This window comes from Hippocampus bargibanti, linkage group LG12 (genome assembly GCF_051943395.1).
Source record: "Hippocampus bargibanti isolate YZ-2025 linkage group LG12, ASM5194339v1, whole genome shotgun sequence".
Classification (NCBI taxonomy): Eukaryota; Metazoa; Chordata; class Actinopteri; order Syngnathiformes; family Syngnathidae; genus Hippocampus; species Hippocampus bargibanti.
In genome coordinates, this window is record NC_142745.1 from 21,896,409 (window position 1) to 21,920,122 (window position 23,714).

A 23,714-nucleotide genomic window follows, 5' to 3' on the forward strand; every position below is an offset into this window, starting at 1 on the left:
TTCTTCCCGGTTCAGTTCTTCATTTGTGTCGTCAAAATATTCAATCAGCAGGAAGTAAGGTGATATACAAAAAGAATATTTATTATTCAGCCAGAGCGCCGAGCAAGAGAGAGAGAAAGGGACCAGTGAAGAAAGGTGTTATCTAACAGATGTTATTTATATTTTAGTGCAGTGGTCCTCAAACTACAGCCCGCAGGCCGTATCCCGTCCGTCAGCACATTTGGCCCGACCCCCTGATCAATACCAGAGATGCTATCAGATTTGTTTACTTTTTGGCCTCCAGAAAAAAAATCATTTTTTACAAGGCAAACGTCGGTTTTCGATCAGTATTTGTTCCTATTTTAATCAATGTAATCAATGTATGTTGTTTATAATCGTGATTGAACAATACAAACACGCCTGCTCACAATAGAACGCTAAAGGAGTCGGTCACGATGGGACGCGACACAAGAAAGTGACGTATGAGGAAGTGGAGGGGAGTACATTCTGGTGGTACATTCAGGGGCGCTCAGTTTGGCGAATAATGCCGAAAAAGTTAGGTTAGAGAAATATTGATTCAGAATGCAGGGTATTTAACCTGCAGTGAACAAATGATTATTTGTTTGCTCAATGCAAAGAAAAGGCTGTTTGATTCATCTGTCAAGAGGCGGTGGCGGTATTCAAAGAATACAATCTTGGCCGACAGTATGAATCCCGTCACAAAGACAAGTACGATAGCTTGCAAGGCCAAATACGAGCAGACAACGCTCAAAGCTATAAAGTGGACTACTATCTCAGCAGAATACATTTGTATGCCAAGCTCAGCTGAATAAGGCAGCTTTCGGGTTGCTAAACTGATAGCAAGCAGCGGCAAGCCTTTCGCGGACGAAGAGTTTGTGAAGAAATGTATGGAAGCTGTTGCGCAGGGATTGTGTCCCGAGAAGAAAGATGCCTATAACGCCGTAGGTCTGTCGGCGAGTCCAATCACCAGACGCGGTGAAGAAATCGGGATGAATGTATATGCCCAGCTGCAGCAGAAGACGAAAGCATGCGACTTTTTTTTTCATTGGCACTGGATGAGAGCACGGACGTGGAACACACAGCGCAACTGCTCATTTTTATTTGTGGAGTTAAAGCAAACTTTGAGATATGGGAGGAGCTGGCAGCCCTCCATAGTCTCAAATCGACTACAACGGGAGAGGATATTTTGGACCAAGTGTACAAACCATGGAGACGTTGGACCTAAGTGACAGAACTCTGATGACGCATTGAAGCCCAACAGTCTCGTTGAATTGGATTGGATTGGCCTTTATTAGTCTCACAGTGGATAAATTTACATTTCACAGCAGCAAAGTGATGCAAGGAATGAAAGTAGAAAAAAAGAAATAGATGAGCTGCTGGAAAGGCAGCCACTCTCGCGGCGCTGTCTTGAAGCCAAAAGAACAAAAAAATGAAATAACTAATATGACAGCACAAAGACACAGACAGTCATTCATTCTTCAGTACTTGCTGTACCCTCTTTGTGATGACATGAAGCCGTTCTAGATGAAAGAGGAGAGGATCAAAGTGTCTTTCCACCAGTGGATCAGGGACATCATGGTGGAATGTCCACGTCGACTACAAGCTAAATGTTGAAAGCAAACACGCAGCTGTGGCATCCATTGACGAAAAGAGATTGTCTCACATCTCCTGTCCCACATAAATCTGCTTCAATTCAAATCCGCAACAGTTCCATATACGCATCGGCGCTGATGCTCCTTCTTGTCGCGGGCTCCTGGAGCCATGCATCCATCCAGCCGCAGACTGTCCAACAGCACTGACCTTCCACTGAACAAAGCGGGGCTGTGAAGATGCTGCCCATGACAGGCGCAAAAAGCACAATGGCCCCTTTGGTGTCCAGCGATGGCAGTCGAATGGCACCGACATTCCTCCCATTCAAAAACAGTACTGGCATATTCATGCTGCCGAAAAGGCGCAAGCGCTCAGCACAGTCTCCTCCTTGATGAATGTCGTGGTCACAAATGCTGAAAAACAATCTGTATCCGTTCCACACGACGCCAAACACCACAAAGTGACAAAAGAAAACACAAAACAAGACAAAAACAACAACAAAAAGGGAGGCTCATGAGAGCACTTGCTGACGGCTGCCATCTTGGACTTCTCATTGACTTCTATGCCGCCCTCCCAAATGACACATATTGTGATGTCACGAGAGGCTGTGTCCTGGAGGGCAAATACATCCCCCTAAGATGGCTCCACCCAGAGAGAGTCTTGGCCTCACCTGGTGGAAGGCAGCAATTAAACCCACACACCTGCAGCTGATCAGGGCTTGATTGGAAAGCAGGGCTCTTAAGGCAGAGAGCCTCTGAGTGTGCAGCTTGGGGAAAGACAAGCTCGATTGCTGTGCTCTGTGAAGAAGTTGATTGCTGCGTGGAACTCATTGCCCGTTGGGACCACACGACTGGACACTGGATTTGAACCGAGCTAAGGTGGCTAGGCTACATGACGAGGACGTCAAGAGGGGTGAGGCCTAGAGACTCTTGGAAAAGAACTCCGTCTTCAGTTTTACCTCAGAAGAGACTTTATTTGGATTTAAGTAGCAGAAGAGACTTTATTTTGATAGGTATTGGAAGAGACACTATTCTTGCCTTTGTTGCTTGTGAATTCCCCCTAGAACCCTTGATTAAAACCTTTTGTTTGTATCCAAACCTGTCGTCCATTGCACTTCTTGTCCCGTCCCGCTGAGAGCTAGCCTCTCATGATATCACTATATCCAAACATCAAAAAACGCGCAAAGAAAATGTCCAGCACGGATATCTGAGAGAAAACCTTTTCTGGCATGAAACTGCTGAAATCTCCGATGAGATCAAGATTGAGAGATGAACATTTGCATCCGTGCTTGAGACTGGCTGTAACTAGAATGGAACCTGATATTCAACTTCTCACCAGCCGGATGCAGACCCACAGTTCACACTGATGAACATACATAGGTAAGCTCACTTTTCTGACTTGAATGAGTCATTCTGAGCATCAACAAATCTCATCCTAATAACATCTACTGGGATGAAATCCATCTTTACAGCCATACTGGTAGTGAAATGTATTTTGCTGTGTAGGTGCTGTATCACTTAGTTAACTTTCTCAACCTGCTTCCTATGTGGTTTTCACAGGGAAGTTGATGAGATGAGAGAGAGCTGCAAACAGCGCTGTCTACAAGCCTACTGGAACCTACAAATGGATTATAAGGAAGGAACACATGAACTTGAAGAGCCTGCTCATATGTGTCAGGGAGATTCTGCTCTGACAACTGAGCTGAACTTTTATCTGTTAAGATTGTGCATGGCACAACAGAAAGTTCATGTTAAGTGGCTTTTTTTCGATGAAGAATCCAGAGAGTTATTTATTTCATAAATAGTGTTATTTATTTCCTGTTTTTTTCTGTGAAGAACTCAGAGAGAATTATTTAGTTATTTATTTCATCAATAGTGTTATTATTTGTTTCCTGCCTTTTTTCTGTCAAGAGCCTGGACAGGGTTAATTTGGTTATGTGTGGTGTTTTGGAAAACGATAAATCTTTTAAGCTCCTCTACGATCGTCAGACTTTTTCTGTTACACACTGGCACCGCCCCCCCCCCCCCCCCCCCCCCCATCAGAGAAGGGAAAGGTTATGTGGCCCTCACAGGAAAACGTTTGGGGACCCCTGATTTAACCCATCAAACACTTCCTCCACAGGAAGGTGTGTTAAATACATTGAATGTTCTGCCACATCGATTCATTTATGTGTAAGCATTTGTGGAGAGGTTATAGCTTAATGAGCAGAATACATCATCCACCCAAGTATGATCAAACTTATGCATTCACTGTTTCTTGACACTCAATAAAGCGCTCTATGTGAAGGCAGAACTTTGGAGACGAGTCTGATCATTTGAAGAAAATCTTTCATGTTGCTATAGTTTCAGATTTCTAACAATCCGTTTTCCATTGCGCTTGATCTTCATCGTGATCGCGGGGAGTGCCGGAGCCTCTCGCAGCCGTCTTCGGGCACGAGGCGGGGTACACCCTGAATTGTGTTGCAGTCAACCGCAGGGCACGCAGAGAGAAACAAACATTGGAACCACTTCATGTAACAAGGAGGGTACAGAAAGTGCTAAAGAAGGAATGACTGCCTGTGTCTTTGTGTTGTCATATTATTATTTTGTGTTCTTTTGACTCAGTGACGTGCAGTCAGTGGAGGCATGTATTTAGTGATTTGTACTTTAAAGTTCTTGTCCATTTAACTTCACCGTTTTAGGATTTTTTTCTAAATCGCTGAATTTTCACATTTACCGTTCAAATACTAAGTAGAGACGAGCGGTGAGGCAGCAGCCGGCTGAGCCTCACCATGGATTGCACAATCACTATGCTTACTGTGCTGGCTTGCTCTGCAGTGAGACCGCATTGCTGTCCTTCTGCATATCGCTATTAAAGCGTTCAAACACGTTTAGTATATGCACTAAATTTCTACAGTTTAGCTGGTGTATATAATGTAGAGTCATTGTACATTATAAACACTGTACTACAATGTTTATTTTGTTTTATTTTTATCAAATCGCTGTGCGTAGGTGAGGCAAACAGTTCTCCCGCCTCATGACAGGGGGCGCTTGTGATTCCAGGGATACTTCCGACTCCACATCTGCAGAATAATAGAATTAGGGACAGAAAGCTACAGTAAACAGTTAGCAAGTAAAGTGCAACCCTGCAGTCATTTTTTTCGTGTTGCTTGGCCTCACTTTCAGAATGGAGGATTACATATCTAAATTGAAAGAATTTTCTAAACTGGACTTTCAATCGAAGCAGGAGGTAATAATTAAAGGAAGACCAACACCGGAGCTAAAATGTTTGCTTCAGACAACGGGACACAATACTCGCTCGCTCTTTTCAGGCGGACTGGTACACACGAAAAGGCTGGCTGTGTGAATGTCCAGCAAGAAAGCGCCTTTTCTGCTTTTCCTGCCTTCTGTTCTCAACTTGTGACAATGTCTGGACTCAAATGGGATATTGCGACCTGAAAATCTTACAACGGAGCCTCATCAAACATGAGCGAAGACTCAACATCAGCATCGACAATGCTAAGGTAAAGGAGAAGCGGGAGATTTTAAAAGATCTCATCAATGCCACCTGCTTCCTTGCCAAACAACAGCTGGCATTTCGTGGAAATGATGAAAGTAAGAGCTCTGCTCATCGTGGCAACTATGTTGAACTATTACATGCTTTCGCTCAGAAAGATGACAGGCTAGCGAGTCATTTTGGGACATCCACTGTATTTTCTGGCCTGTGAAACAGAATACGGAACGATTTAATTGAAGCCGTTGGTGATGTCATTAGAAATGACATTAAAAAAGGAGATCGGTGCAGCCCCATTTGTTGCTGTAGAAGTACACGACATTGTCATTCTCAGCACTGAAAATAATAAGAATAAGAATGATAATGATAATGAAAAGGATAATACATTTCATTTGTAAGCGTCTTTCAAAATTCACAAAGATCAGTTTTTCTGTGGGTGAGCAGCAGCAGCCACATGTGCCCGTCCGTGTTCACTCAACCCAGAATAACTCAAATAGATAGAAATCTGGCTATCTAGCTAGATATTAGATAGCCAATAGATAGCCAGCTAACCAGCTAATAGATAGCTAGCTAGCTGGTTAGCAAATAGATAGCTATCTATGTGTATAGATAGTTAAAGATAGCCAGAAAGCTAATAGAGAGCCAGCTAACTAGCTAATAGACATCTAATAGATAAGGAAATAGTTAGCTGAATAGATACTGCTGTGAAATGTAAATTTCTCCACTGCGAGACTAATAAAGGCAAATCCAATCCAATCCAATCCAATAGCCAGCAGGCGAGATAGCTCATAGATAGCCAGCTATTAGCTTGCTTGCCAGCAGGATAGATAGCCAGATAGCTAGCTATAGTGGATAGCCAACTAGCTAGCGAACTAACCCCAGTGGAAAGATTGTGTGCTGTCAAGAATGACACCTGGGCTTTTGAGCTAGTTTTTGAAGAATTGCTGCTTTTGTGGTCCTTGTTAAGTACATGGAGATTGCTCATCCTTAAACGATCACAAGTCAGACAAAAGTGAGACAGAGCCAAAGGGGCGGCTGACTAACAGCTCGTTTAGACGTCTCGCTCCATCAAAAGGACATCAAGATTGATGTACACGCACACGCACACGCACAGGGAGAGTCAAACTGCAACATTTTGTTGGGCCTGCGAGAAAATAAAGTGACTCTGAGGTGGATAGGAAGCCTCGGGTCTTTGGGGCTTGCTGCTTACTTTTGACATCTTTGCTGGTTTCTGGCGGGGCCAAAAGAACTCCATGAGGAAAAGCGGCCACTTCAAGCAGGAACGTGCTGAGCGCTTGCGCCATTTCGGCAGTACCAAGAGGCCAGCGCTGTTTTTGATTCGGAGGAATCGGTGAGAAGGTTTCTTCGGCCATCATCTGTACTTTTTGGAAGGTGTCGGACGTTTGGCTCCTCATCCGAAGAGCTTCGTCAGCGAACTAAAGTCGTGCGGGTTGCTAAGGCCAGAGCTACCGGCGCAACTTTTGTTTGCTGACAAAGCTTTTGGGATGAGGAGCATCGTGGGCAGCATTTTCGCAGCCCTGCGTCGTTCGGCGGAAAGGTCGCTGCTGTTGGGACAGTCTGCGGCTTGGAATCGAAGCGGATCGACGTGGGACAGGAGATGGGAGACTTTTGGTCTCTTTTGGTCAGTGGACACGACAACTTGGTGTTTGCTTTCAACCTTTAGCTTCTAGCAGACGTGCACATTCCTCCACGACGTCCCTGATCCACTGGAGTTTATTTGCTCTCTCGACTTGAAGATGGCAGCTCCTGTATTGTGTTTCTTCGACTTCTTCCTTTCCTTTCCTCTCCCTTTCATCGTGTTGCTGCTGCGAAATGTCCATTTCTCCACAGCGAGACTCTTGAAAGGTCAATAAAGGTCACTCCAATGTTCCAATTTGCAACGTACAGCCGGCGAAATGGAAAGGGTTGTGCGCGCGTGTTTCGTCAAAGGATGCACGGCGCCATGACGATCGGCTCATCTCTGATGATGCCTTTTCCATCGATGACATGAAGGCGCAAAGAGCAAAGGGGCCGCCTCACAAGGACCCGGTGGCGCTCTATGATGACCTTTGGCTGGAAGCTGCCGGAAGGAGCAAAGGCAAAGAGCTACAGGCAGATCGCCCGAACAACCTCAGCCCGATTCGACCATCTCAATTGCGCTGGCGGCGCCATGTTCTTCTCCCGCGCCAGCTCATCCTTCTCGTCGGAATGGCAAAGAATGTGAAAGTCAATGATGCTAATGTTTGCGATGGAGCACAAAGATGCTCCTCAATCCATGACAACGCTGGACCTTCTACCTTCCAGTTGAGGCACTCTCGATTTAATTGACACTTGCATAGAATAAAGTGCCTCAATTCTCGCCACGTGTCCGTCTGCCTCGCCTGCAATCCGCTCACGCAAAAAAAATACATTTAATAAAAAGAGGTGGAAGTGACCTCCGCGGGATGTCGTGCCGAAGCACCTCCAAGCCTGCCCGCCAAAGAAAATCGGACCCAAGTCACGTTTGCAAATGCAGCCAAACGTCACACATTCTTTCCAAAAACCTGTTTGAAAATGGATTGGTTCAAAAACTGAAACAGCACTTTCCATTATAATCCATGTCATTTTTTTAATCCGTTCCAAGGCGACTTTTCAAAGCACATTTTAACTTTGACAGCATAATGCTAACCCGAGGTCATGTGTAAAATACGACATCAAGTACCATATGCTTTGTTTTCAACATAAAAACCTCTCTATCTGTCTTCCATGGGGCGTGTTGGCCCCTATCCCCGCTGTCTTTGCGCAGTCGGCAGGAGACGTCTTTGGACCACTTTCTCGCCAATCACCGGGCACACTAACCTTTCACGGCATTCTCTGACCTTTGCAGGGGAAAAAAAAACACGGCATTTTGGGTGCAAAACCCAATTGGATGAGAAGCAAGACGTTTGAAAACTCAGCTTTGACTGTAGACCTCTTTTCGTCCATGGCTGAATGCGAAAGCTTTACCATTGATTGGAAAAGTTAGCTTGTAGCAGATGTGCACATTGACGGCTCTCATCCACCGGTGAAAAGAAGGCTTTGATTCTCTCCTCGTTCATCTACAACTGCTTCATGTCATGAAGTGTTGGTCGCGTAGGGTTCACGGTGGAAATCGTTCAGATTGCACAACTCTCCATGTTTATTTGTGTTGACATTACAGTCAACACAAAGCAGAATATTAAACGCAATGGAAAAAAACATGGAGAGTAATGCAATCTTAACGCCTTTCTTTCCCCCATGTACTCTACACGACAAACGCCGAATGACATGAGGCAGTTGTAGATGAGAGAGAAGAGAATCAAAGCCTCTTTTTCACCCGTGGATCAGAGCGTCAATGTGCACATCTGCTACAAGCTAAATGTTGAGCGCAAACACCAAGCTTGTAAATGTATCCAAGTGGAAATACTGCAACAGAGTACATTGTTTCCAAATGACACCTGCATGTTGCTTTGTCGGCAGACTGCGTGCGTCAAGCTGAAGGCGTGGCATCAAGCTTCTTCTTTAGCCAATCAGTGTCCTCCATCTTGAGAGCTTTGATTGGCATGTTTGTTTTGACCAAGCTGTGACGTCCGATGCCCTTCCTGACACGAGCCTCGGGATGTATCCGGGTAATTATGTGTGGGACGATCAAAGGCTTGATTCTGATCATAACAATAATAATACGGTTGATCTCCAAGCGCCTTTGGTAGGCACCCAAGGACACTTGATGATTAAAAGAACAAAAAACACATTTCATAGTTGAGTGCATGCATGCTGACATGTCGTCCATTAAAAAAAACTTCCAAGTGGGAAATTCTTTGTAATCTCTGGCCCAAGTCAGCACCAGGGGAGGGTGGGTGGCCAGGAGCACCTCAGCTATTCAACCAGGCCACTCTGGTCCAGATCTGATCCTTTATTTTGAAGTCAAAAGCCTCTGAAAAGCGCCATCTGACCTCCTATCCACTGTGAACACGTATTTTGTATCCATTTTTAAAAAAACTTCCAAGTGGGAAATTCTTTGTAATCTCTGGACCAAGTCAGCACCGGGGTAGGGAGGGGGCGCGGGTGGACAGGAGCACCTCAGCTATTCAACCAGGCCACTCTGGTCCAGATCTGATCCTTTATTTTGAAGTCAAAAGCCTCTGAAAAGCGCCTTCTGACCTCCTATCCACTGTGAACACGTATGTTGTATCCATTTTTCAAAAAACTTCCAAGTGGGAAATTCTTTGTAATCTCTGGCCCAAATCAGCAAAAGTGGCATCTGACCTCCTTCCTCCTCACTCCCATGGATGTGAACGTGCATGTTGGTGTTTTGTGTCCATTTCAAACAAACTTCTAAATGGGAAATTGTTGGTTATCTCCGGACCGAATCGACACTGCATGGGGGGGAAACTACAGCGGTCCCTTTTTTTTCTGTGCCAACAGAAAGTCCATCTTGCAATTCAGTCAACATAGCTTTTTCTGCCTTGATTGATTGATGTGTGACCATGTTTTCAATCAAATTCAATCTGCTAAGTGCATGTTAACTTGTCCATTACGCTCACTATTTCTATTAGAATGAAAGAAAAAAAACAAAGTATTGCATGAAGAAAATATTGTAGAAACTGAGTCAAAGCAGTGCACGAGCGGCCTGACGTCACTTTTTCGTTGTTTTCCATGCAGAACATCCTGACCCTCGATAATTCCCCCCCCCCCCCCCACAATGAGGGGGAAAAAGGAAACAATGTATCAAAACATAAAGAGCACACTGTTGTCTGGCCACTACATTTGCAGAGGAGTAGTTCAAATTCCAACTTTAAGGCAGCACGCAGTGCCTTGGATCTTCTGGAACAAAGCAACAGTGGATGGATGCATGATAACCTTCTTGAGGTCATTTCAGAGTTTCCCTCCGCTTTGTGATGTCCTGTTTGGGACTGATTTGCTTTCAATCGTTGGGTTCATTCGTTAATCTTGGATTCCACCATGCAACATGTCTTCTTTTCAGTTCATGAATCATTTGTTTATTCGTCATTTTGACCTTGATCTGCACCCTGTGTAGCAGGGGTCTCAAGCTCAATTGAGCCGGGGCGCTGGAGGCAGAGTGTGGGTAAGTGTCAGAGATATGACAGACAGACACCGTGGACAGAGACTCAGAACCAGAAAGATTGTCCCCACTGCCGGCAGGAGACGCAGTCATCAGATGACATACGTCTGAATTGTGCGCCCCTCTGCCAAGCTATTTATTGAGAGTATATGCAAATTACAGTGATATATTAGTAAAACACTGTTTTCTTGATTATAATGCCACGCCTCTGGGCGTTCTGAGCACCAACAGCTGCAAGCAGTAAAACATAAGACATTTTAATTGGTTGTCTTTTCCAAGAACTGATAAGTTTGTAATCTGGCGCTTGTGCAGGATGTTTAAGCCGTAAATAACTTTGGTGAAAAAGGAGTATCTAAAGCCCTAAATTCTGTGCAAGGCCGGACCTTCTAGAATCTAGATGGAGACGACAGTTCACCTTGCCGTGTTTGTTTCACTCAGATTTACTGTGGCCATCTGCGCTTTGACTGTAGGCCCATTGTTTAGTTGGTCAGCAAAGCACGGCACTTTTAAACATGATAAATTATTATTCTCCATCAGTGAGGCTGGGCCGCATCAGGATTTCCACAAGAAAAGCACAGATCAAACATTACAATGTTCTCAAAATCTTTCTTTTTAACACACAAAAAAATGAAATAAATGAAAAAACTAGTAATCAATAAATAAAATAATGATCATGATTATAAGGCAGATACAGACGACTGGAAAAAAACACAGGAAAAGTAATTATTTGAATAAAGTTTCAAATGTCTGTAGTAACATTTCTTTCACAGTTCTTTAGCTTTCTTCACATCCAGAAAATCTTGAACATGAAGTGTCCTCAACATGGCTTCTCTTGCCGACTTGTTCAAGTTTCATTCGTCTCAATCATGCGGGCCGCACTTACAGTCATCTTTCATATCGAGGCGTGCGCAAAACATTCTTTCGGGGCCGCGAGTTTGAGACCCCTGCTGTGTAGCGAGTATATATTCCTTGGTGTTCAATCAAGTATACACTTATCAGAGAAATCTTTTGGTTTATAACAGCAGAGTATCATTTGTTGTTATTTTTTTCCTCTTTTGTTTATGCGTGAAACGCATGAAAGTCCATTTGCAAAACGACGAGCGGCCTGTCGTCACTTTTTCATTAATTTCCAGAACATTCTGACTCTCCCCCTCAGAGGCTGCAAAAGAAAGTTAATTGTCTGGACAAAAAAAGGGAAGCGCACTAGCGCATGCAGGACAAATTCCAACGAGGAAAAACCACACAACCGGACATCATGTCAGCCTGTAAAAAAAAGACACTCGACAAATATTTGTCTCTCAAAAAAAAAAAAAGAAATAAGAATCAGATAAGCCAAGAGATATCACCTTATATGAACGTTATTGGTTTTTTTTTCTTTCTCGCGTGGACATTGACTCGTTTTTTTCCTGTCGGTGGACCGCGTGTTCGTGCACTTCACACGGCACAAGGCCGTCAACATGATGGACCGCCTGGGAACATTTCCCTCAACTCTTCAAAAAAGAAAAAAAACTGTGTCAAGAATCGAGAATCGTGGGTGGGATCGTGTCACCTCCACAGAGGACATCAAGGAAGTCCACGTGTCGACGCTCTCGTTAAAAAAAAATCCTCTCGGGTCGAGTTTAGCTCAATGTTTGCATGACAAAAACACGCAAAACTGCGGGCCGACTTGATCCCATTTTTGGTTTGTTTTGGTGAGGTGGGGGGGGGGGGGCATAACAGGTGAAATGCTTGTTGACTGATGTCATGCCTTCAAGTAGTCCGACAAACCACGAGGCGTCAGTTGAAGAAAAAAAAACGTGTCCCGTGACAGAAAGTGTGTTGGAGAGTTTTGAAAGGTATTGCGATGATGACGATGAGAGTATTTGACGCGTCACGATGACGATGGCGGTATTTTTCATGCAAGTACAAAGAGTCGAAGGTACGGCACGTTCCAGCCACGACGGCCAAGCGTATCCTGGACATCCTGGTCCAAGTCGTCAAGAACACGTGACGTCTGACCACTTGTGTCGGGAGCGACCGTTGACCCAATGCAGACATTTCATTTGGAAGCTCAAACTCAAGAAAAAACAAACGAAAAGACTTTTGTTTTTGACTCATTCAATGTATCAAGAATGAAGGCACGTCTAATCAGGATACATTTAACGTGACACTTTACCAGCAATAAAATGAGAAATCAATCAAATAGCCCATTCAACATACAATGTAGCCAAATATTTAAAAACTATTTTAGCTCCGTTGGTTGGTAACACAGAATACCACGTAGAGAACACCACAGGGTTTGTAGAGAGGATCAAAGACCTCATATTGGAACCTGAGGAAACTTTGGCATCATACGATGTGACTTCTCTCTTTACATCTGTCCCAACCCCAGCAGCAGTCTCAGTGATGAGGACGAGGCTGCTGGCGGATGTTTCTCTGCATGAAAGAACCAAACTGAAACCGGATCACATCTGCCAATTATTAGAAATCTGCCTTAATACTACGTATTTTCAATTTCGGGAAAAATTTTATAAACAAATCCATGGTTGTGCTATGGGCTCACCAGTTTCACCCATAGTGGCTAATCTTTACATGGAAGAGATGGAGAAACAGGCCCTCACATCCTTCCCGGGGACAAAACCTAGACACTGGTTTAGATATGTGGACGATACTTTTGTCATAATTAAGAAACAAGAAATTCAATCCTTCACAGATCATCTCAACTCTGTAGACTTCAACATTAAATTTACTCGTGAGGACATTAAAGAGAACCAACTCGCCTTCTTGGATTATAAAAGAGGACAGAGCGCTAAAAACAGAAGTCTTTAGGAAGGCTACGCACACTGACCAATACTTACTTTTTGACTCTAACCACCCTTTACAACATAAACTAGGAGTTATCAGAACCCTCCAGCATAGGGCTAAACTAATACCAACTAGCACTGAAGGTAGAGAAAAGGAGTCTAAACATATCAGGAGAGCACTCACTAACTGTGGGTACCCTCAGTGGTCATTCAACAAATGTCAGAAAGAAAGAATAGCGAACGAAACCAATAATTCTCAAGATTCTAAAAGGAGAGGAGTAGCAGTACCGTACATTGCAGGAGTTTCTGAAAAATTACAGAGTCCTTTGGCAACATAAAATTTCAACTTATTTCAAACCGATAAACACGTTGTCGTGCGGCGATACAGCAAGCAGGTGGAAAGAGGATAAAAGTTCACTCAGCCAGATGCAGGAAGGGTATTGTGAGTTTTCTTTATTTGAAGTTGATATCAGTTTTCGGCAGGCCCCAGGTAACACTGCTCTCCAGGTTGTCCTTTGTCCCTCTTCTTCCTCCTCCAAGAGACTGGCTCAGTCTAGTTTTAAAGGTGCTTCACCTGAGCTTCTGGCCAATCAGATCCCAGCGGCAATTGGCCATTCCCAGGTGGTTGCAATCACCTTCTCAATCAGTCTCAATCAATTAGTGGTCGCCCAACTCTACTGTTTTGGATGGGGAGAAATGTGCACCTTTCTCCCATCCAAAATACAGAAAACACATTTAACATTTCTTTTGGCATCATGACATCATTCACCCCCTCTCCTCAGACTTCAACATTCTTGTCAAATAATCAGCAATAACATTTGTTGTCAGGGCAGAGAATGTCATATGTGACAGGTCCTATTCTCCTAGTCACAGCGTATGGGCCCTGCCACTTTGCCAGTAGCTTACTTGATCCCATATGCAACAATATTAACACCTTCTGTCCAGGGTGCCAATCTTTCCCTGATAAATTCTTGCCGTTATTCTCGCTGGAGATCCTCTTCCAGCTCCTGACGTTCTGCATCTTCCGTTTCTTTCTGGAATTCTGGGTTCAGAAACCATGGGAATTGCAGCTTGTCTTAGATGATGAAACTGTGGAGGTTGGGCATGTTAGGTAACCCAACTTGGGAGTTTCTTGTGCGGGAGGAAGGTTCGTTGGCCTGGATGTTCGAGAGTCAGCGCCCTGGGCTGCGGTCCCAGAGGAGGATAATGTTGACTAGATCGACTGTCAAATGTCCATTCTTACTTCTTGGATGCATCTGATCTCTAGATCTGTTCGATCAACATCACCTCTTGTCTGAGTCTTAGGCTTCACCACTGGTTCCATCTCACTCTGCTCAGTTCCATCCTTGGCTTGGCAACTGTCAGACGCCTCATGGAAAAGAAGAACGGCATCTTCTTGGGGCAACTCAAGCTTCTGGTTTCCTTGATCCCCTTCAGAACTCTTCAGTCCAGTTTGGTTGGCCCATGCTACACAACTTCTTACTCGTCCCACCTTCTTCCTCTCGGCTTCCTCTTATCCTTTCCACTTCAGCAAGGTGTAACGATCCCACCTTCTTCATGCAGGGTGAAACGATCCCACCACTGCCACCAATTGTCGTGCGGCGATACAGCAAGCAGGTGGAAAGAGGATAAAAGTTCACTCAGCCAGATGCAGGAAGGGTATTGTGAGTTTTCTTTATTTGAAGTTGATATCAGTTTTCGGCAGGCCCCAGGTAACACTGCTCTCCAGGTTGTCCTTTGTCCCTCTTCTTCCTCCTCCAAGAGACTGGCTCAGTCTAGTTTTAAAGGTGCTTCACCTGAGCTTCTGGCCAATCAGATCCCAGCGGCAATTGGCCATTCCCAGGTGGTTGCAATCACCTTCTCAATCAGTCTCAATCAATTAGTGGTCGCCCAACTCTACTGTTTTGGATGGGGAGAAATGTGCACCTTTCTCCCATCCAAAATACAGAAAACACATTTAACATTTCTTTTGGCATCATGACACACGTTAAGGCAAAAATTAGTGCATCCAAAAGATAGGCTACCAAATGAAAAACAAAGTAATGTAGTTTATTCCATACATTGTAAGAATGAAAATTGTAAAGAGCAGTACATTGGGGAGACTCAACAAATTCTCCAAGTCGTCAAGAACACGTGACGTCTGACCACTTGTGTCGGGAGCGACCGTTGACCCAATGCAGACATTTCATTTGGAAGCTCAAACTCAAGAAAAAACAAACGAAAAGACTTTTGTTTTTGACTCATTCAATGTATCAAGAATGAAGGCACGTCTAATCAGGATACATTTAACGTGACACTTTACCAGCAATAAAATGAGAAATCAATCAAATAGCCCATTCAACATACAATGTAGCCAAATATTTAAAAACTATTTTAGCTCCGTTGGTTGGTAACACAGAATACCACGTAGAGAACACCACAGGGTTTGTAGAGAGGATCAAAGACCTCATATTGGAACCTGAGGAAACTTTGGCATCATACGATGTGACTTCTCTCTTTACATCTGTCCCAACCCGAGCAGCAGTCTCAGTGGTGAGGACGAGGCTGCTGGCGGATGTTTCTCTGCATGAAAGAACCAAACTGAAACCGGATCACATCTGCCAATTATTAGAAATCTGCCTTAATACTACGTATTTTCAATTTCGGGAAAAATTTTATAAACAAATCCATGGTTGTGCTATGGGCTCACCAGTTTCACCCATAGTGGCTAATCTTTACATGGAAGAGATGGAGAAACAGGCCCTCACATCCTTCCCAGGGACAAAACCTAGACACTGGTTTAGATATGTAGACGATACTTTTGTCATAATTAAGAAACAAGAAATTCAATCCTTCACAGATCATCTCAACTCTGTAGACTTCAACATTAAATTTACTCGTGAGGACATTCAAGAGAACCAACTAGCCTTCTTGGAATTTAAAGTAATTATAAAAGAGGACAGAGCGCTAAAAACAGAAGTCTTTAGGAAGGCTACGCACACTGACCAATTCTTACTTTTTGACTCTAACCACCCTTTACAACATAAACTAGGAGTTATCAGAACCCTCCAGCATAGGGCTAAACTAATACCAACTAGCACTGAAGGTAGAGAAAAGGCGTCTAAACATATCAGGAGAGCACTCACTAACTGTGGGTACCCTCAGTGGTCATTCAACAAATGTCAGAAAGAAAGAATAGCGAACGAAACCAATAATTCTCAAGATTCTAAAAGGAGAGGAGTAGCAGTACCGTACATTGCAGGAGTTTCTGAAAAATTACAAAGAGTCCTTTGGCAACATAAAATTCCTACTTATTTCAAACCGATAAACACGTTAAGGCAAAAATTAGTGCATCCAAAAGATAGGCTACCAAATGAAAAACAAAGTAATGTAGTTTATTCCATACATTGTAAGAATGAAAATTGTAAAGAGCAGTACATTGGGGAGACTCAACAAATTCTCAAAAAAAGACTTTATCAACATCGCAGGGATAATACTAGTGGGCCTCAATCGGCAGTACATTTGCACCTAAAAGCTAGCAACCACTCATTTGACGACAATGAGGTTAAAATCTTAGCGAAAGAACATAGATGGTTTGAAAGGGGGGTAAAAGAGGCGATTCTTATAAAACAACAAAATCTTTCATTAAACCGGTCTGGTGGTGTGAGGTTCAATTTGGATCGTTCATACAATAGCCTGCTCAGGCAAAACAGGTTAGGCAACTTTCGCAATGCTGATGAGGGTCGTTATGCTGATGAGGTGATACCGGGGGGAGTGGGTGTAATAGGCCAATCGTTAGTCAGGAATGTAGGAACAATCAGTGGGGCCACAGGGGGGGGGTCCCGCGCCCCCCCCAACCTGAGAGTAGGGACCTATCATAGCTGTGTCCGGCGCCACCAGGTCTGGACATTAGGGATATATAAATGGGGCCGATACGACCAGTCAGACTTTAGTTCGCTGACGAAGCCTCTTGGATAGGAGGCGAAACGTCCGAAACCTTCACTTTTGTACAGATGACGGCTGAAGAAACCTTCTCATCGATGGACCACTCCTGTACGACTGAGAGCTTACACAGACGTATTCCTCTCTGGATTGACACCTGGATCGGACTCTCCAATCTGGTAAGACAAAATGGCTCGCTAGCAACCGTGGCAGTTGTACAGGGTAGTGGATGAGAGCAGGATGGTTCTTGCGCAGGAATGCAATCAGATCTCGTGTCAGCTCCGAGAGGGGAACGACACGAACTGGTTTGACGCCCTGTCACTCAACTACACCAACTGGGTACAAGGTGAACCCTCAATGTAAGAAGATCTCATTGTTGCCTCATGCCTATTTAGCCGAATACGTCCGAGCCGCTTTCTTTCTCCGAACAGGAAGGGCAGAGTGGGCTCCTGCACGACGGTCGTCAACAGTCTGTCCGAGAAGGTTGGCAAGTGGAGGTCACAGCCATGCCGTTCCGAGCGTCCGTACATATGCAAACGGCCACTGGACGGTAAGCGACGTCGTCATTTATCCACACTTTAAAAACCCAGAAACGGGCACTCATCATGTCCCGCCTCAGCCATCTGCCCCGACGGATGGCCGGAATTTTCCGGAAGCTGCTACCTGCTGAGAAACAACATCGACCAGCTCCTATGGTGGGGCAATGCTTCCTGGAGATGCTCCAAAGAGGGGGCTCACCTGCTCGTCATCAACAGGTACACTCTGGGCACTTTGGGGGTAAGATGGCTTCATCCTCTTCAGCTTCCTCGCCACACACTGTAAACCCGAACAGTACTACTGACTCAAAGTCATTGAGGTCAGTCAACTCAAAAGCCGATTTTTTGTTTCAAAAACTTAAACGTTTTGAGTTTTCTGAATAGTCATGCGCTTTTAATTTGCAGTAAATCAATACTTTTGAGTTCATGGCTGTCGTATACTTATATATTTTGAGTAAACGGCAGAACGCTGCGTGATGACGTCACCGCAGGCGTGGTCTCACCGGGGCCATTTTTACTTCTCGACGGCTGAAGCGTGCAGAGACCCACGAATTCAGGTGAGAAGACAAACAACATTATTTAATATTACGAGGACCCAGTGTATCAATGCTGTAGTCGGTGCACAGAAAAAGGATATTTTGTTGTGTCGACGGCAAAATTGGAAAGTCAGTTTGCGGAACTTGCCGCCTTTCACAAGTTAGCAAAGATGCTAGTCCGTGTTCGTGCTTGCGACTGAGGCCTTCTCATCCACTCTTTCAGCTGAGTTGTCTTGAGCCCGGGACTTCTCCTATGTTAAGCGCTGTGGCGATATATGTATGATTTTTTCTTAAACGTCTCTTGTCTGTTGAAAGACACAGAAGTGTTATTTAGAGAATAGTACCGCGCAGGTTTAGTTGGGCGGTGGCCGAGTAATATCTGTTGCAGGTTATGCTTGTGTCCGCGAAGGTCCGAGAGTAATCGTCAAATGGGTGTAAAATTAAGGTTTATATAAAAGGGTCACACGAAATCCTCCACGCCGTGGCTGCAACGCCCAGCAGGTTAATGCTTTGAGTTAACTTTGTTTGCAAACGACAGGACCGCGTGTCAGTGTCCAGCACAAGCTATAGGCTTAAGATATCTATACACGTGCAGCGGTAGTGCTGCAGTTTTAAGAATGCACTAAGTAAATATAATGATAGCCAAAAAATGTACAGTGGATTGGAATATGTACAATTGATGCAGTTTAAATGGTTATGCATGTGTAAATTAAACATGAACTTTTTTTAAAATGTATTTTTGGCATATTAAGGATACCGAGAGAGCTGCTGGAAGCCAAGTCATCAAACTGCAAACGCCTGACTGGTTTGATTGCATCATTTAATCTGGTACATTAGATTTATTAAACTTAAAAAGTTAACATGGATAAATGTGTTTTATTAAATTAAAGGATTACATTCATTGTCATGTTTTTTTTCTCTTCAACCTTTCAGCCCCCTGTGCTACATTCTTAATTACCTGATGAATATCATACTACATGTAGGTATTTTTTTTATATTATTATTATTTTTTATATTGAACAGAATTTTACCTTTTTAACATATATTGGAGTATTTTACACCATTAGTTGAGACTTCATTGATTGTTCTTTCTGTAAAACAATCTCAAGTCTCACATTCTCCTCTGCTCTTACCAACAACTGATGTTCATTAATCATTACAGTGATGCAGTTGTTAAATTGCAATAGGGATAGTGCGGAGGTTCCAAACTATTACGAAGGATATGCTTGGATTTGAGCTATAATAATCCGTAACTGTTTTTAATTTGGACCCACTAGAATCACACCAACTTTACTTTGCTTATCCAACCACGTACTCATTCTTGAAAAATGTTTAATGTAATTGCAGGCCTAACATGGACTGGAGATGCAAACTGTGTTCTACATCCCTGGATACTCGGGCGAAGATGACTCCGAGTTCTTCAAGACATGCAATGTATGTATTACCTGACTTAACACAAATGTCTATCTATGGCCACAATATATGCTATAACCTTTTACTTTATTCTGTATGTGTACGTTTGTGTGTATTTTGCAGTGGGAAGAGGATCCAGACATTGAAAACACTCCTGTCGCACTTCTCTCCGTAACAACTGACAACCTCACTGGTGCCATCTTGTTTAACCCCGACAGCATTTCTGTTGTGATAGAAGATGGCATTATTGTGAGATGTCTCCCCAGGTTGGCTGATGCACACCTCCTCTTGTTTGGTTTAATGTATGCATTGCATTTAGATTATCCAAGAAAATTAATCCTCACATTCACCTTCATTCAGAAAATACTGCTGTGTCTTCATGATAACAGACCACTCAAACCATGCTTGCTAAGTTTGAAAAATGCTTTGTTCCGCAATATTGAAGGCACCAGTGCCTCCAATATTACGGAACAAAGCAACACTCGATAAGTAACTTTAGTTTTACTCTACTTTGTATACCTGTTTGTGACTGATTTTGTATTAATACTTTGATATGTAAACTTGGATTCCACCAGAATGTCTTTTTTCGTTTCAGGAATACTGTGTTTGTTTTTAGTAAGTTTTACCTTGATTTGCACCTTATAACGAGTACATTGAAATGTATTCGGTTGTATTTATTCAAGTATATGCTTTTCAAAGAATTAATTTTTTTAACAGAACAGCAGAGTATAATTTGTTGTTTTTTTCTGTTTTGTTGTGTTTATTTCACATCTTCTGCTCAGGGGTTTATTTGTTGTTTTGGTACGTGGACATGCTGTGCATTTTGGTACTGTTATCATTTGTTTTATCAAAGGTTGTTTTAAACCTTAATAAAAAAATGTGAACTAAAACAGACGTGAGGTGTGTTTTTGTTTTTAGACATAGAAGGCAAATGTAAGTACACTATACATGAATATATGTTTTCATGGAACATTATAAATTTGTGTTGGTTAAGCTTAAATATGAAACCTAATTTTAATTTAAAAATTAAGAAAACATTAGAGTAAACTGCAAGTACATCTTTTAAGTTCAGGCAAACTCATAACATTTAAGCTCAATCAAACTCATAACTTTTAAGTTCAGACAAACTCATAAAATTTATTTACACTACTCAAACATTTTGAGTAAACTACTTGAACATTTTGAGTTAACTGTACTCAAACATTTTGAGTTAACTCTACTCAAACATTTTGAGTTAACTGTACTCAAAAATTTTGACGTAATCAGTTGCCATATAAATTTTGAGTACTTTCAACTTGTTGGGTTTTACAGTGCAAAGTATGGAAGGTCTTCGAACGGAACAAATGTTGGTGTTCATACTCTTCTTTGTGTACGCAACAATAATACGTACTTAGTGGGGTCGGGTTGGGTGGAGTCTTCCAGCCGTCATCTTTTAACCTCTGCAACTTTGAATGTGGACGGCCCGGTCGTTGAGTTGTTTTTTAAATCCAATCCACTGCACAGTGCGAGGCTGTGAGTTAAAATGTCAGTCCATTCCCCCCCGGGCCCACCAGGGTTTCCTTCCACATTCAAAAAAACAGCAGGCTGATTGAACGCTGAAAATGATTCGCGGGTGCAAGTGTGAGAGCGAATGATCATTTGTGTCGGTGTGCCCTGCAATTGGCTGGCGACCTATTCAGGGTGTCCCCTGCCTAGTGCCCTGAGACTGCTGGGGTGGGCCCCGGCAATCCCTGCGGCTCAATGTCTGGAAAATGAATGAAGGTTGAGGTTCCTCATTTGTTCTGATTTTAAGCTGTCCATTTTTGTCCTGCAGCCAAGATGAACAATCCTTCATTACTGGCAAACTTCCTGACTTTCGACAAAAGAATGTCTTGGAGATGTGGATTGGTTTATCAGGTACAAAATTTACTTTTCCCCATCTGTCTTTTTTTGGCTAATAGATTGCAAACACCTCCAAAAGGCGTAGCCAAAATAGCTGACAAGGTGCCCTAAGCTATTTGCCCAGCAAAATGGGCTTTCAGTTTTTGGAAATATTAGAGCTTTAAAAATTTGGACGCATTGACTTTGCCAATGAATCGCGCCTACTGAACATTTCATGGTCATTGGTATTCCAGACAAGGACCAAGATGGGACATTCCAGTGGGTGGACAAAACCCCCCTTGACTACCAAAACTACGGAACCGGATATCCCAAAAACACTGCAAATAAAACGAACTGCGGATTCATCTTCACAGGTAACGTTTGCGTTAACCAAACGCTGAGCAAATTCAATGACAAAAGCCAACACGTCTCTGTTGTTGACGGCAAAAGGAAACGATGAAGGAAAATGGGAAACCTCGAGGCACGGTTACATTTGTGAAAAGACAGGAAGTCAAAACCCCAAAGAGACTCCGGCGCCACGTGAGTCTCACAGATGCTCCTCCCACAACAATCTTGATAGCTTCAAGATTTTCTGATCAATATTTCTCCACTTAGCTTCCTACTGCGACCCCGACTATCTCCCCAATGGCGATTTTTGCTACCAATACCAAGATGGTTGGACACAATCATGGAAGGATGCAGAGGCTTATTGCGTGGCAGATCAAGGTCACCTCGTCAGCTTTCACTCGCAGAGCGAGGTGGATTTCTTGAAGGGTGAGCATCGAGACTGTCACTCAGGGATTCGTTGCAACGTACATCATTGGAGTAGATGAGATTACGTGAGAGCAACCTTCATATCCCAGCGCAGAAATTCACAATTCACATCAGCAAAGTTGTGAAAGGGAGAAAGAGTCCAAGAACAAAATCTTTTTTTTTTCATTCTGAAGCCAAAGTAAGCGACAAGCCACCTCTGTGGGTGGGACTCAATGCCATTGAGATCAAGAACAATGGGTTCACTGACGGTACAACTCAAGTAAGTGAAACTCCTCCAGTTAATTTTGTTGAAAGAATTTCAGAAAACACAGTCATCATCAAATAATCATACAGTTAAAAGTAAACGGCATTGCAACTGTGATGCACAGGGTTTTATTCAGTGGGAAAATGTGGCAAGGAGCGGGAACTGCGGTGTCATGAAGGCTTCGGGTCAATTTTTTTCCGACGACTGCACAGCCACATATGGTTTCATCTGCAAAAAAGGTCCAAAACGTATTCACCCTTTCTTTGCATGTCTTGTAATACGCTTGGTGATATTTGCCAATTGTTGCAGCCAAGGCTCAGGGGCAGCCTGTCCAGATGCCATCACCGGGACCAGGTGGATTTCGCAAATACTGGTCATCCTTCCGCGAAGCAATTGGTTGTCAAGAAGCCTTTTTGTTGCAGGCTGGAATCAAAAATGGGATTATACGCGAGAAAATTGCCTCCGACATGGTGCAGACTTGCGCACCATCACCGACCCCTACAACAGGCTTTCATACAAGGTACAAGCTGGAAAGTTCTGGTTTCAATTCTCAACTGTGTTGCATTCTGGTGCCCAGTTTGCATGTTTTTGTATCCCGGCGGAATCCTAAATGACCTTCCCCTGTTAGATGTGATTAAGTCGAGCCCAACTGGGATCTCCCTGTGGACGGGTGGCCGCCGCCGTGAAGATGTCTGGGCGTGGACTGACGGTTCCCCTCTCGAATACAAACAATGGAGTGCAGGTGCATTTCAACGTGCTGTCATACTTTTAGGTGACAATGTTACGAAACGCAGTGCTTAAAGATCTTTGTTTTTCCTTACAGGCTAACAACGGCTACTGGACTAACGATAACTGTGCTAACAAGAGAGGCTACATCTGCAAGCGAAGAGGTAAAATGCGACGTTCCCATCGTTGTTGCATATACATGTAGCTACTATCTCTGTTTCATTTTCAGCACGTGTGTCGTCGACGCTCCTCGGACAAAAGACTGGTCCACAACCTGGCGGGACAGATGGCAAGAATAACTGAAGACTTATTGAATTATCATTTGACCTGGTGAAGCCTCGGCCACGGTCTTTTGATTTTTGTCAAAAATATTTTATGTAAATCATGCAATGAAGTGTGTCTTCTGCCAGATTATTACTACTTATTTTTGACCTGGTGAAGTCTTGGCCACGGTCTTTTGATTTTTCTGATCAAACAGTGAAGTGTGTCTAATGCTATATTTAGTCTCTTGTATAATCTCTGATATACAGTAGAATTTTTAGTGAATCAAGTTTCTCAATATTAATCATGCAATGAAGTGTGTCTAATGCCATATTTACTCTCTTGTATCTTATATACAGTAGAATTTTGAGTCAACCAAGTGCGTCCTTGAAGCTGAAGTTACCTGTTAGCCTTGATACGGAGATTTTTGTGGAGACAGATTGATCAAAGCTAAGCATTGTTTTGGGAAACTGTAGCTTTGATGTCGCACCATAGTCT

The 23,714-nt window shown here is 43.3% G+C and overlaps 1 protein-coding gene and 1 long non-coding RNA gene across 4 annotated transcripts; both read left to right on the forward strand.

Moving 5' to 3' along the window:
- The first annotated feature begins 17,905 nt into the window (after positions 1-17,905).
- On the forward strand, positions 17,906-20,254 carry LOC148890886 (uncharacterized). 3 transcript variants are annotated; one of them, XR_016116655.1, is made up of 5 exons: positions 17,928-17,959; positions 18,691-18,766; positions 18,872-18,917; positions 19,286-19,372; positions 19,475-20,254. It is a non-coding gene; the product is annotated as an uncharacterized LOC148890886 (long non-coding RNA). The 3 variants fall into 3 exon arrangements; XR_016116658.1 differs by lacking the exon at positions 18,872-18,917 and having other exon boundaries at positions 17,944-17,959; XR_016116657.1 differs by lacking the exons at positions 18,691-18,766; positions 18,872-18,917 and having other exon boundaries at positions 17,906-17,959; positions 19,475-20,252.
- A 1,192-nt stretch (positions 20,255-21,446) lies between these two features.
- On the forward strand, positions 21,447-23,164 carry LOC148890887 (C-type mannose receptor 2-like). The gene is made up of 8 exons (XM_089010711.1): positions 21,447-21,585; positions 21,662-21,751; positions 21,827-21,985; positions 22,159-22,244; positions 22,354-22,583; positions 22,652-22,749; positions 22,858-22,971; positions 23,053-23,164. Exons 1-8 carry the CDS (start codon positions 21,447-21,449, stop codon positions 23,055-23,057), a joined length of 921 nt encoding a protein of 306 aa, XP_088866837.1. The 3' UTR covers positions 23,058-23,164.
- The last annotated feature ends 550 nt before the right edge of the window (positions 23,165-23,714 follow it).

What these genes read in the sequence shown, in the direction of transcription:
- LOC148890887 (XM_089010711.1), top strand. Translation starts at nt 21,447, where the DNA reads ATGGTCATTGGTATTCCAGACAAGGACCAAGATGGGACATTCCAGTGG. An exon ending in CAAAGAGACTCCGGCGCCAC is followed by an intron (nt 21,752 to 21,826) that starts GTGAGTCTCACA and finishes TTCTCCACTTAG; the next exon opens with CTTCCTACTGCGACCCCGAC. An exon ending in ACAACAGGCTTTCATACAAG is followed by an intron (nt 22,750 to 22,857) that starts GTACAAGCTGGA and finishes TTCCCCTGTTAG; the next exon opens with ATGTGATTAAGTCGAGCCCA.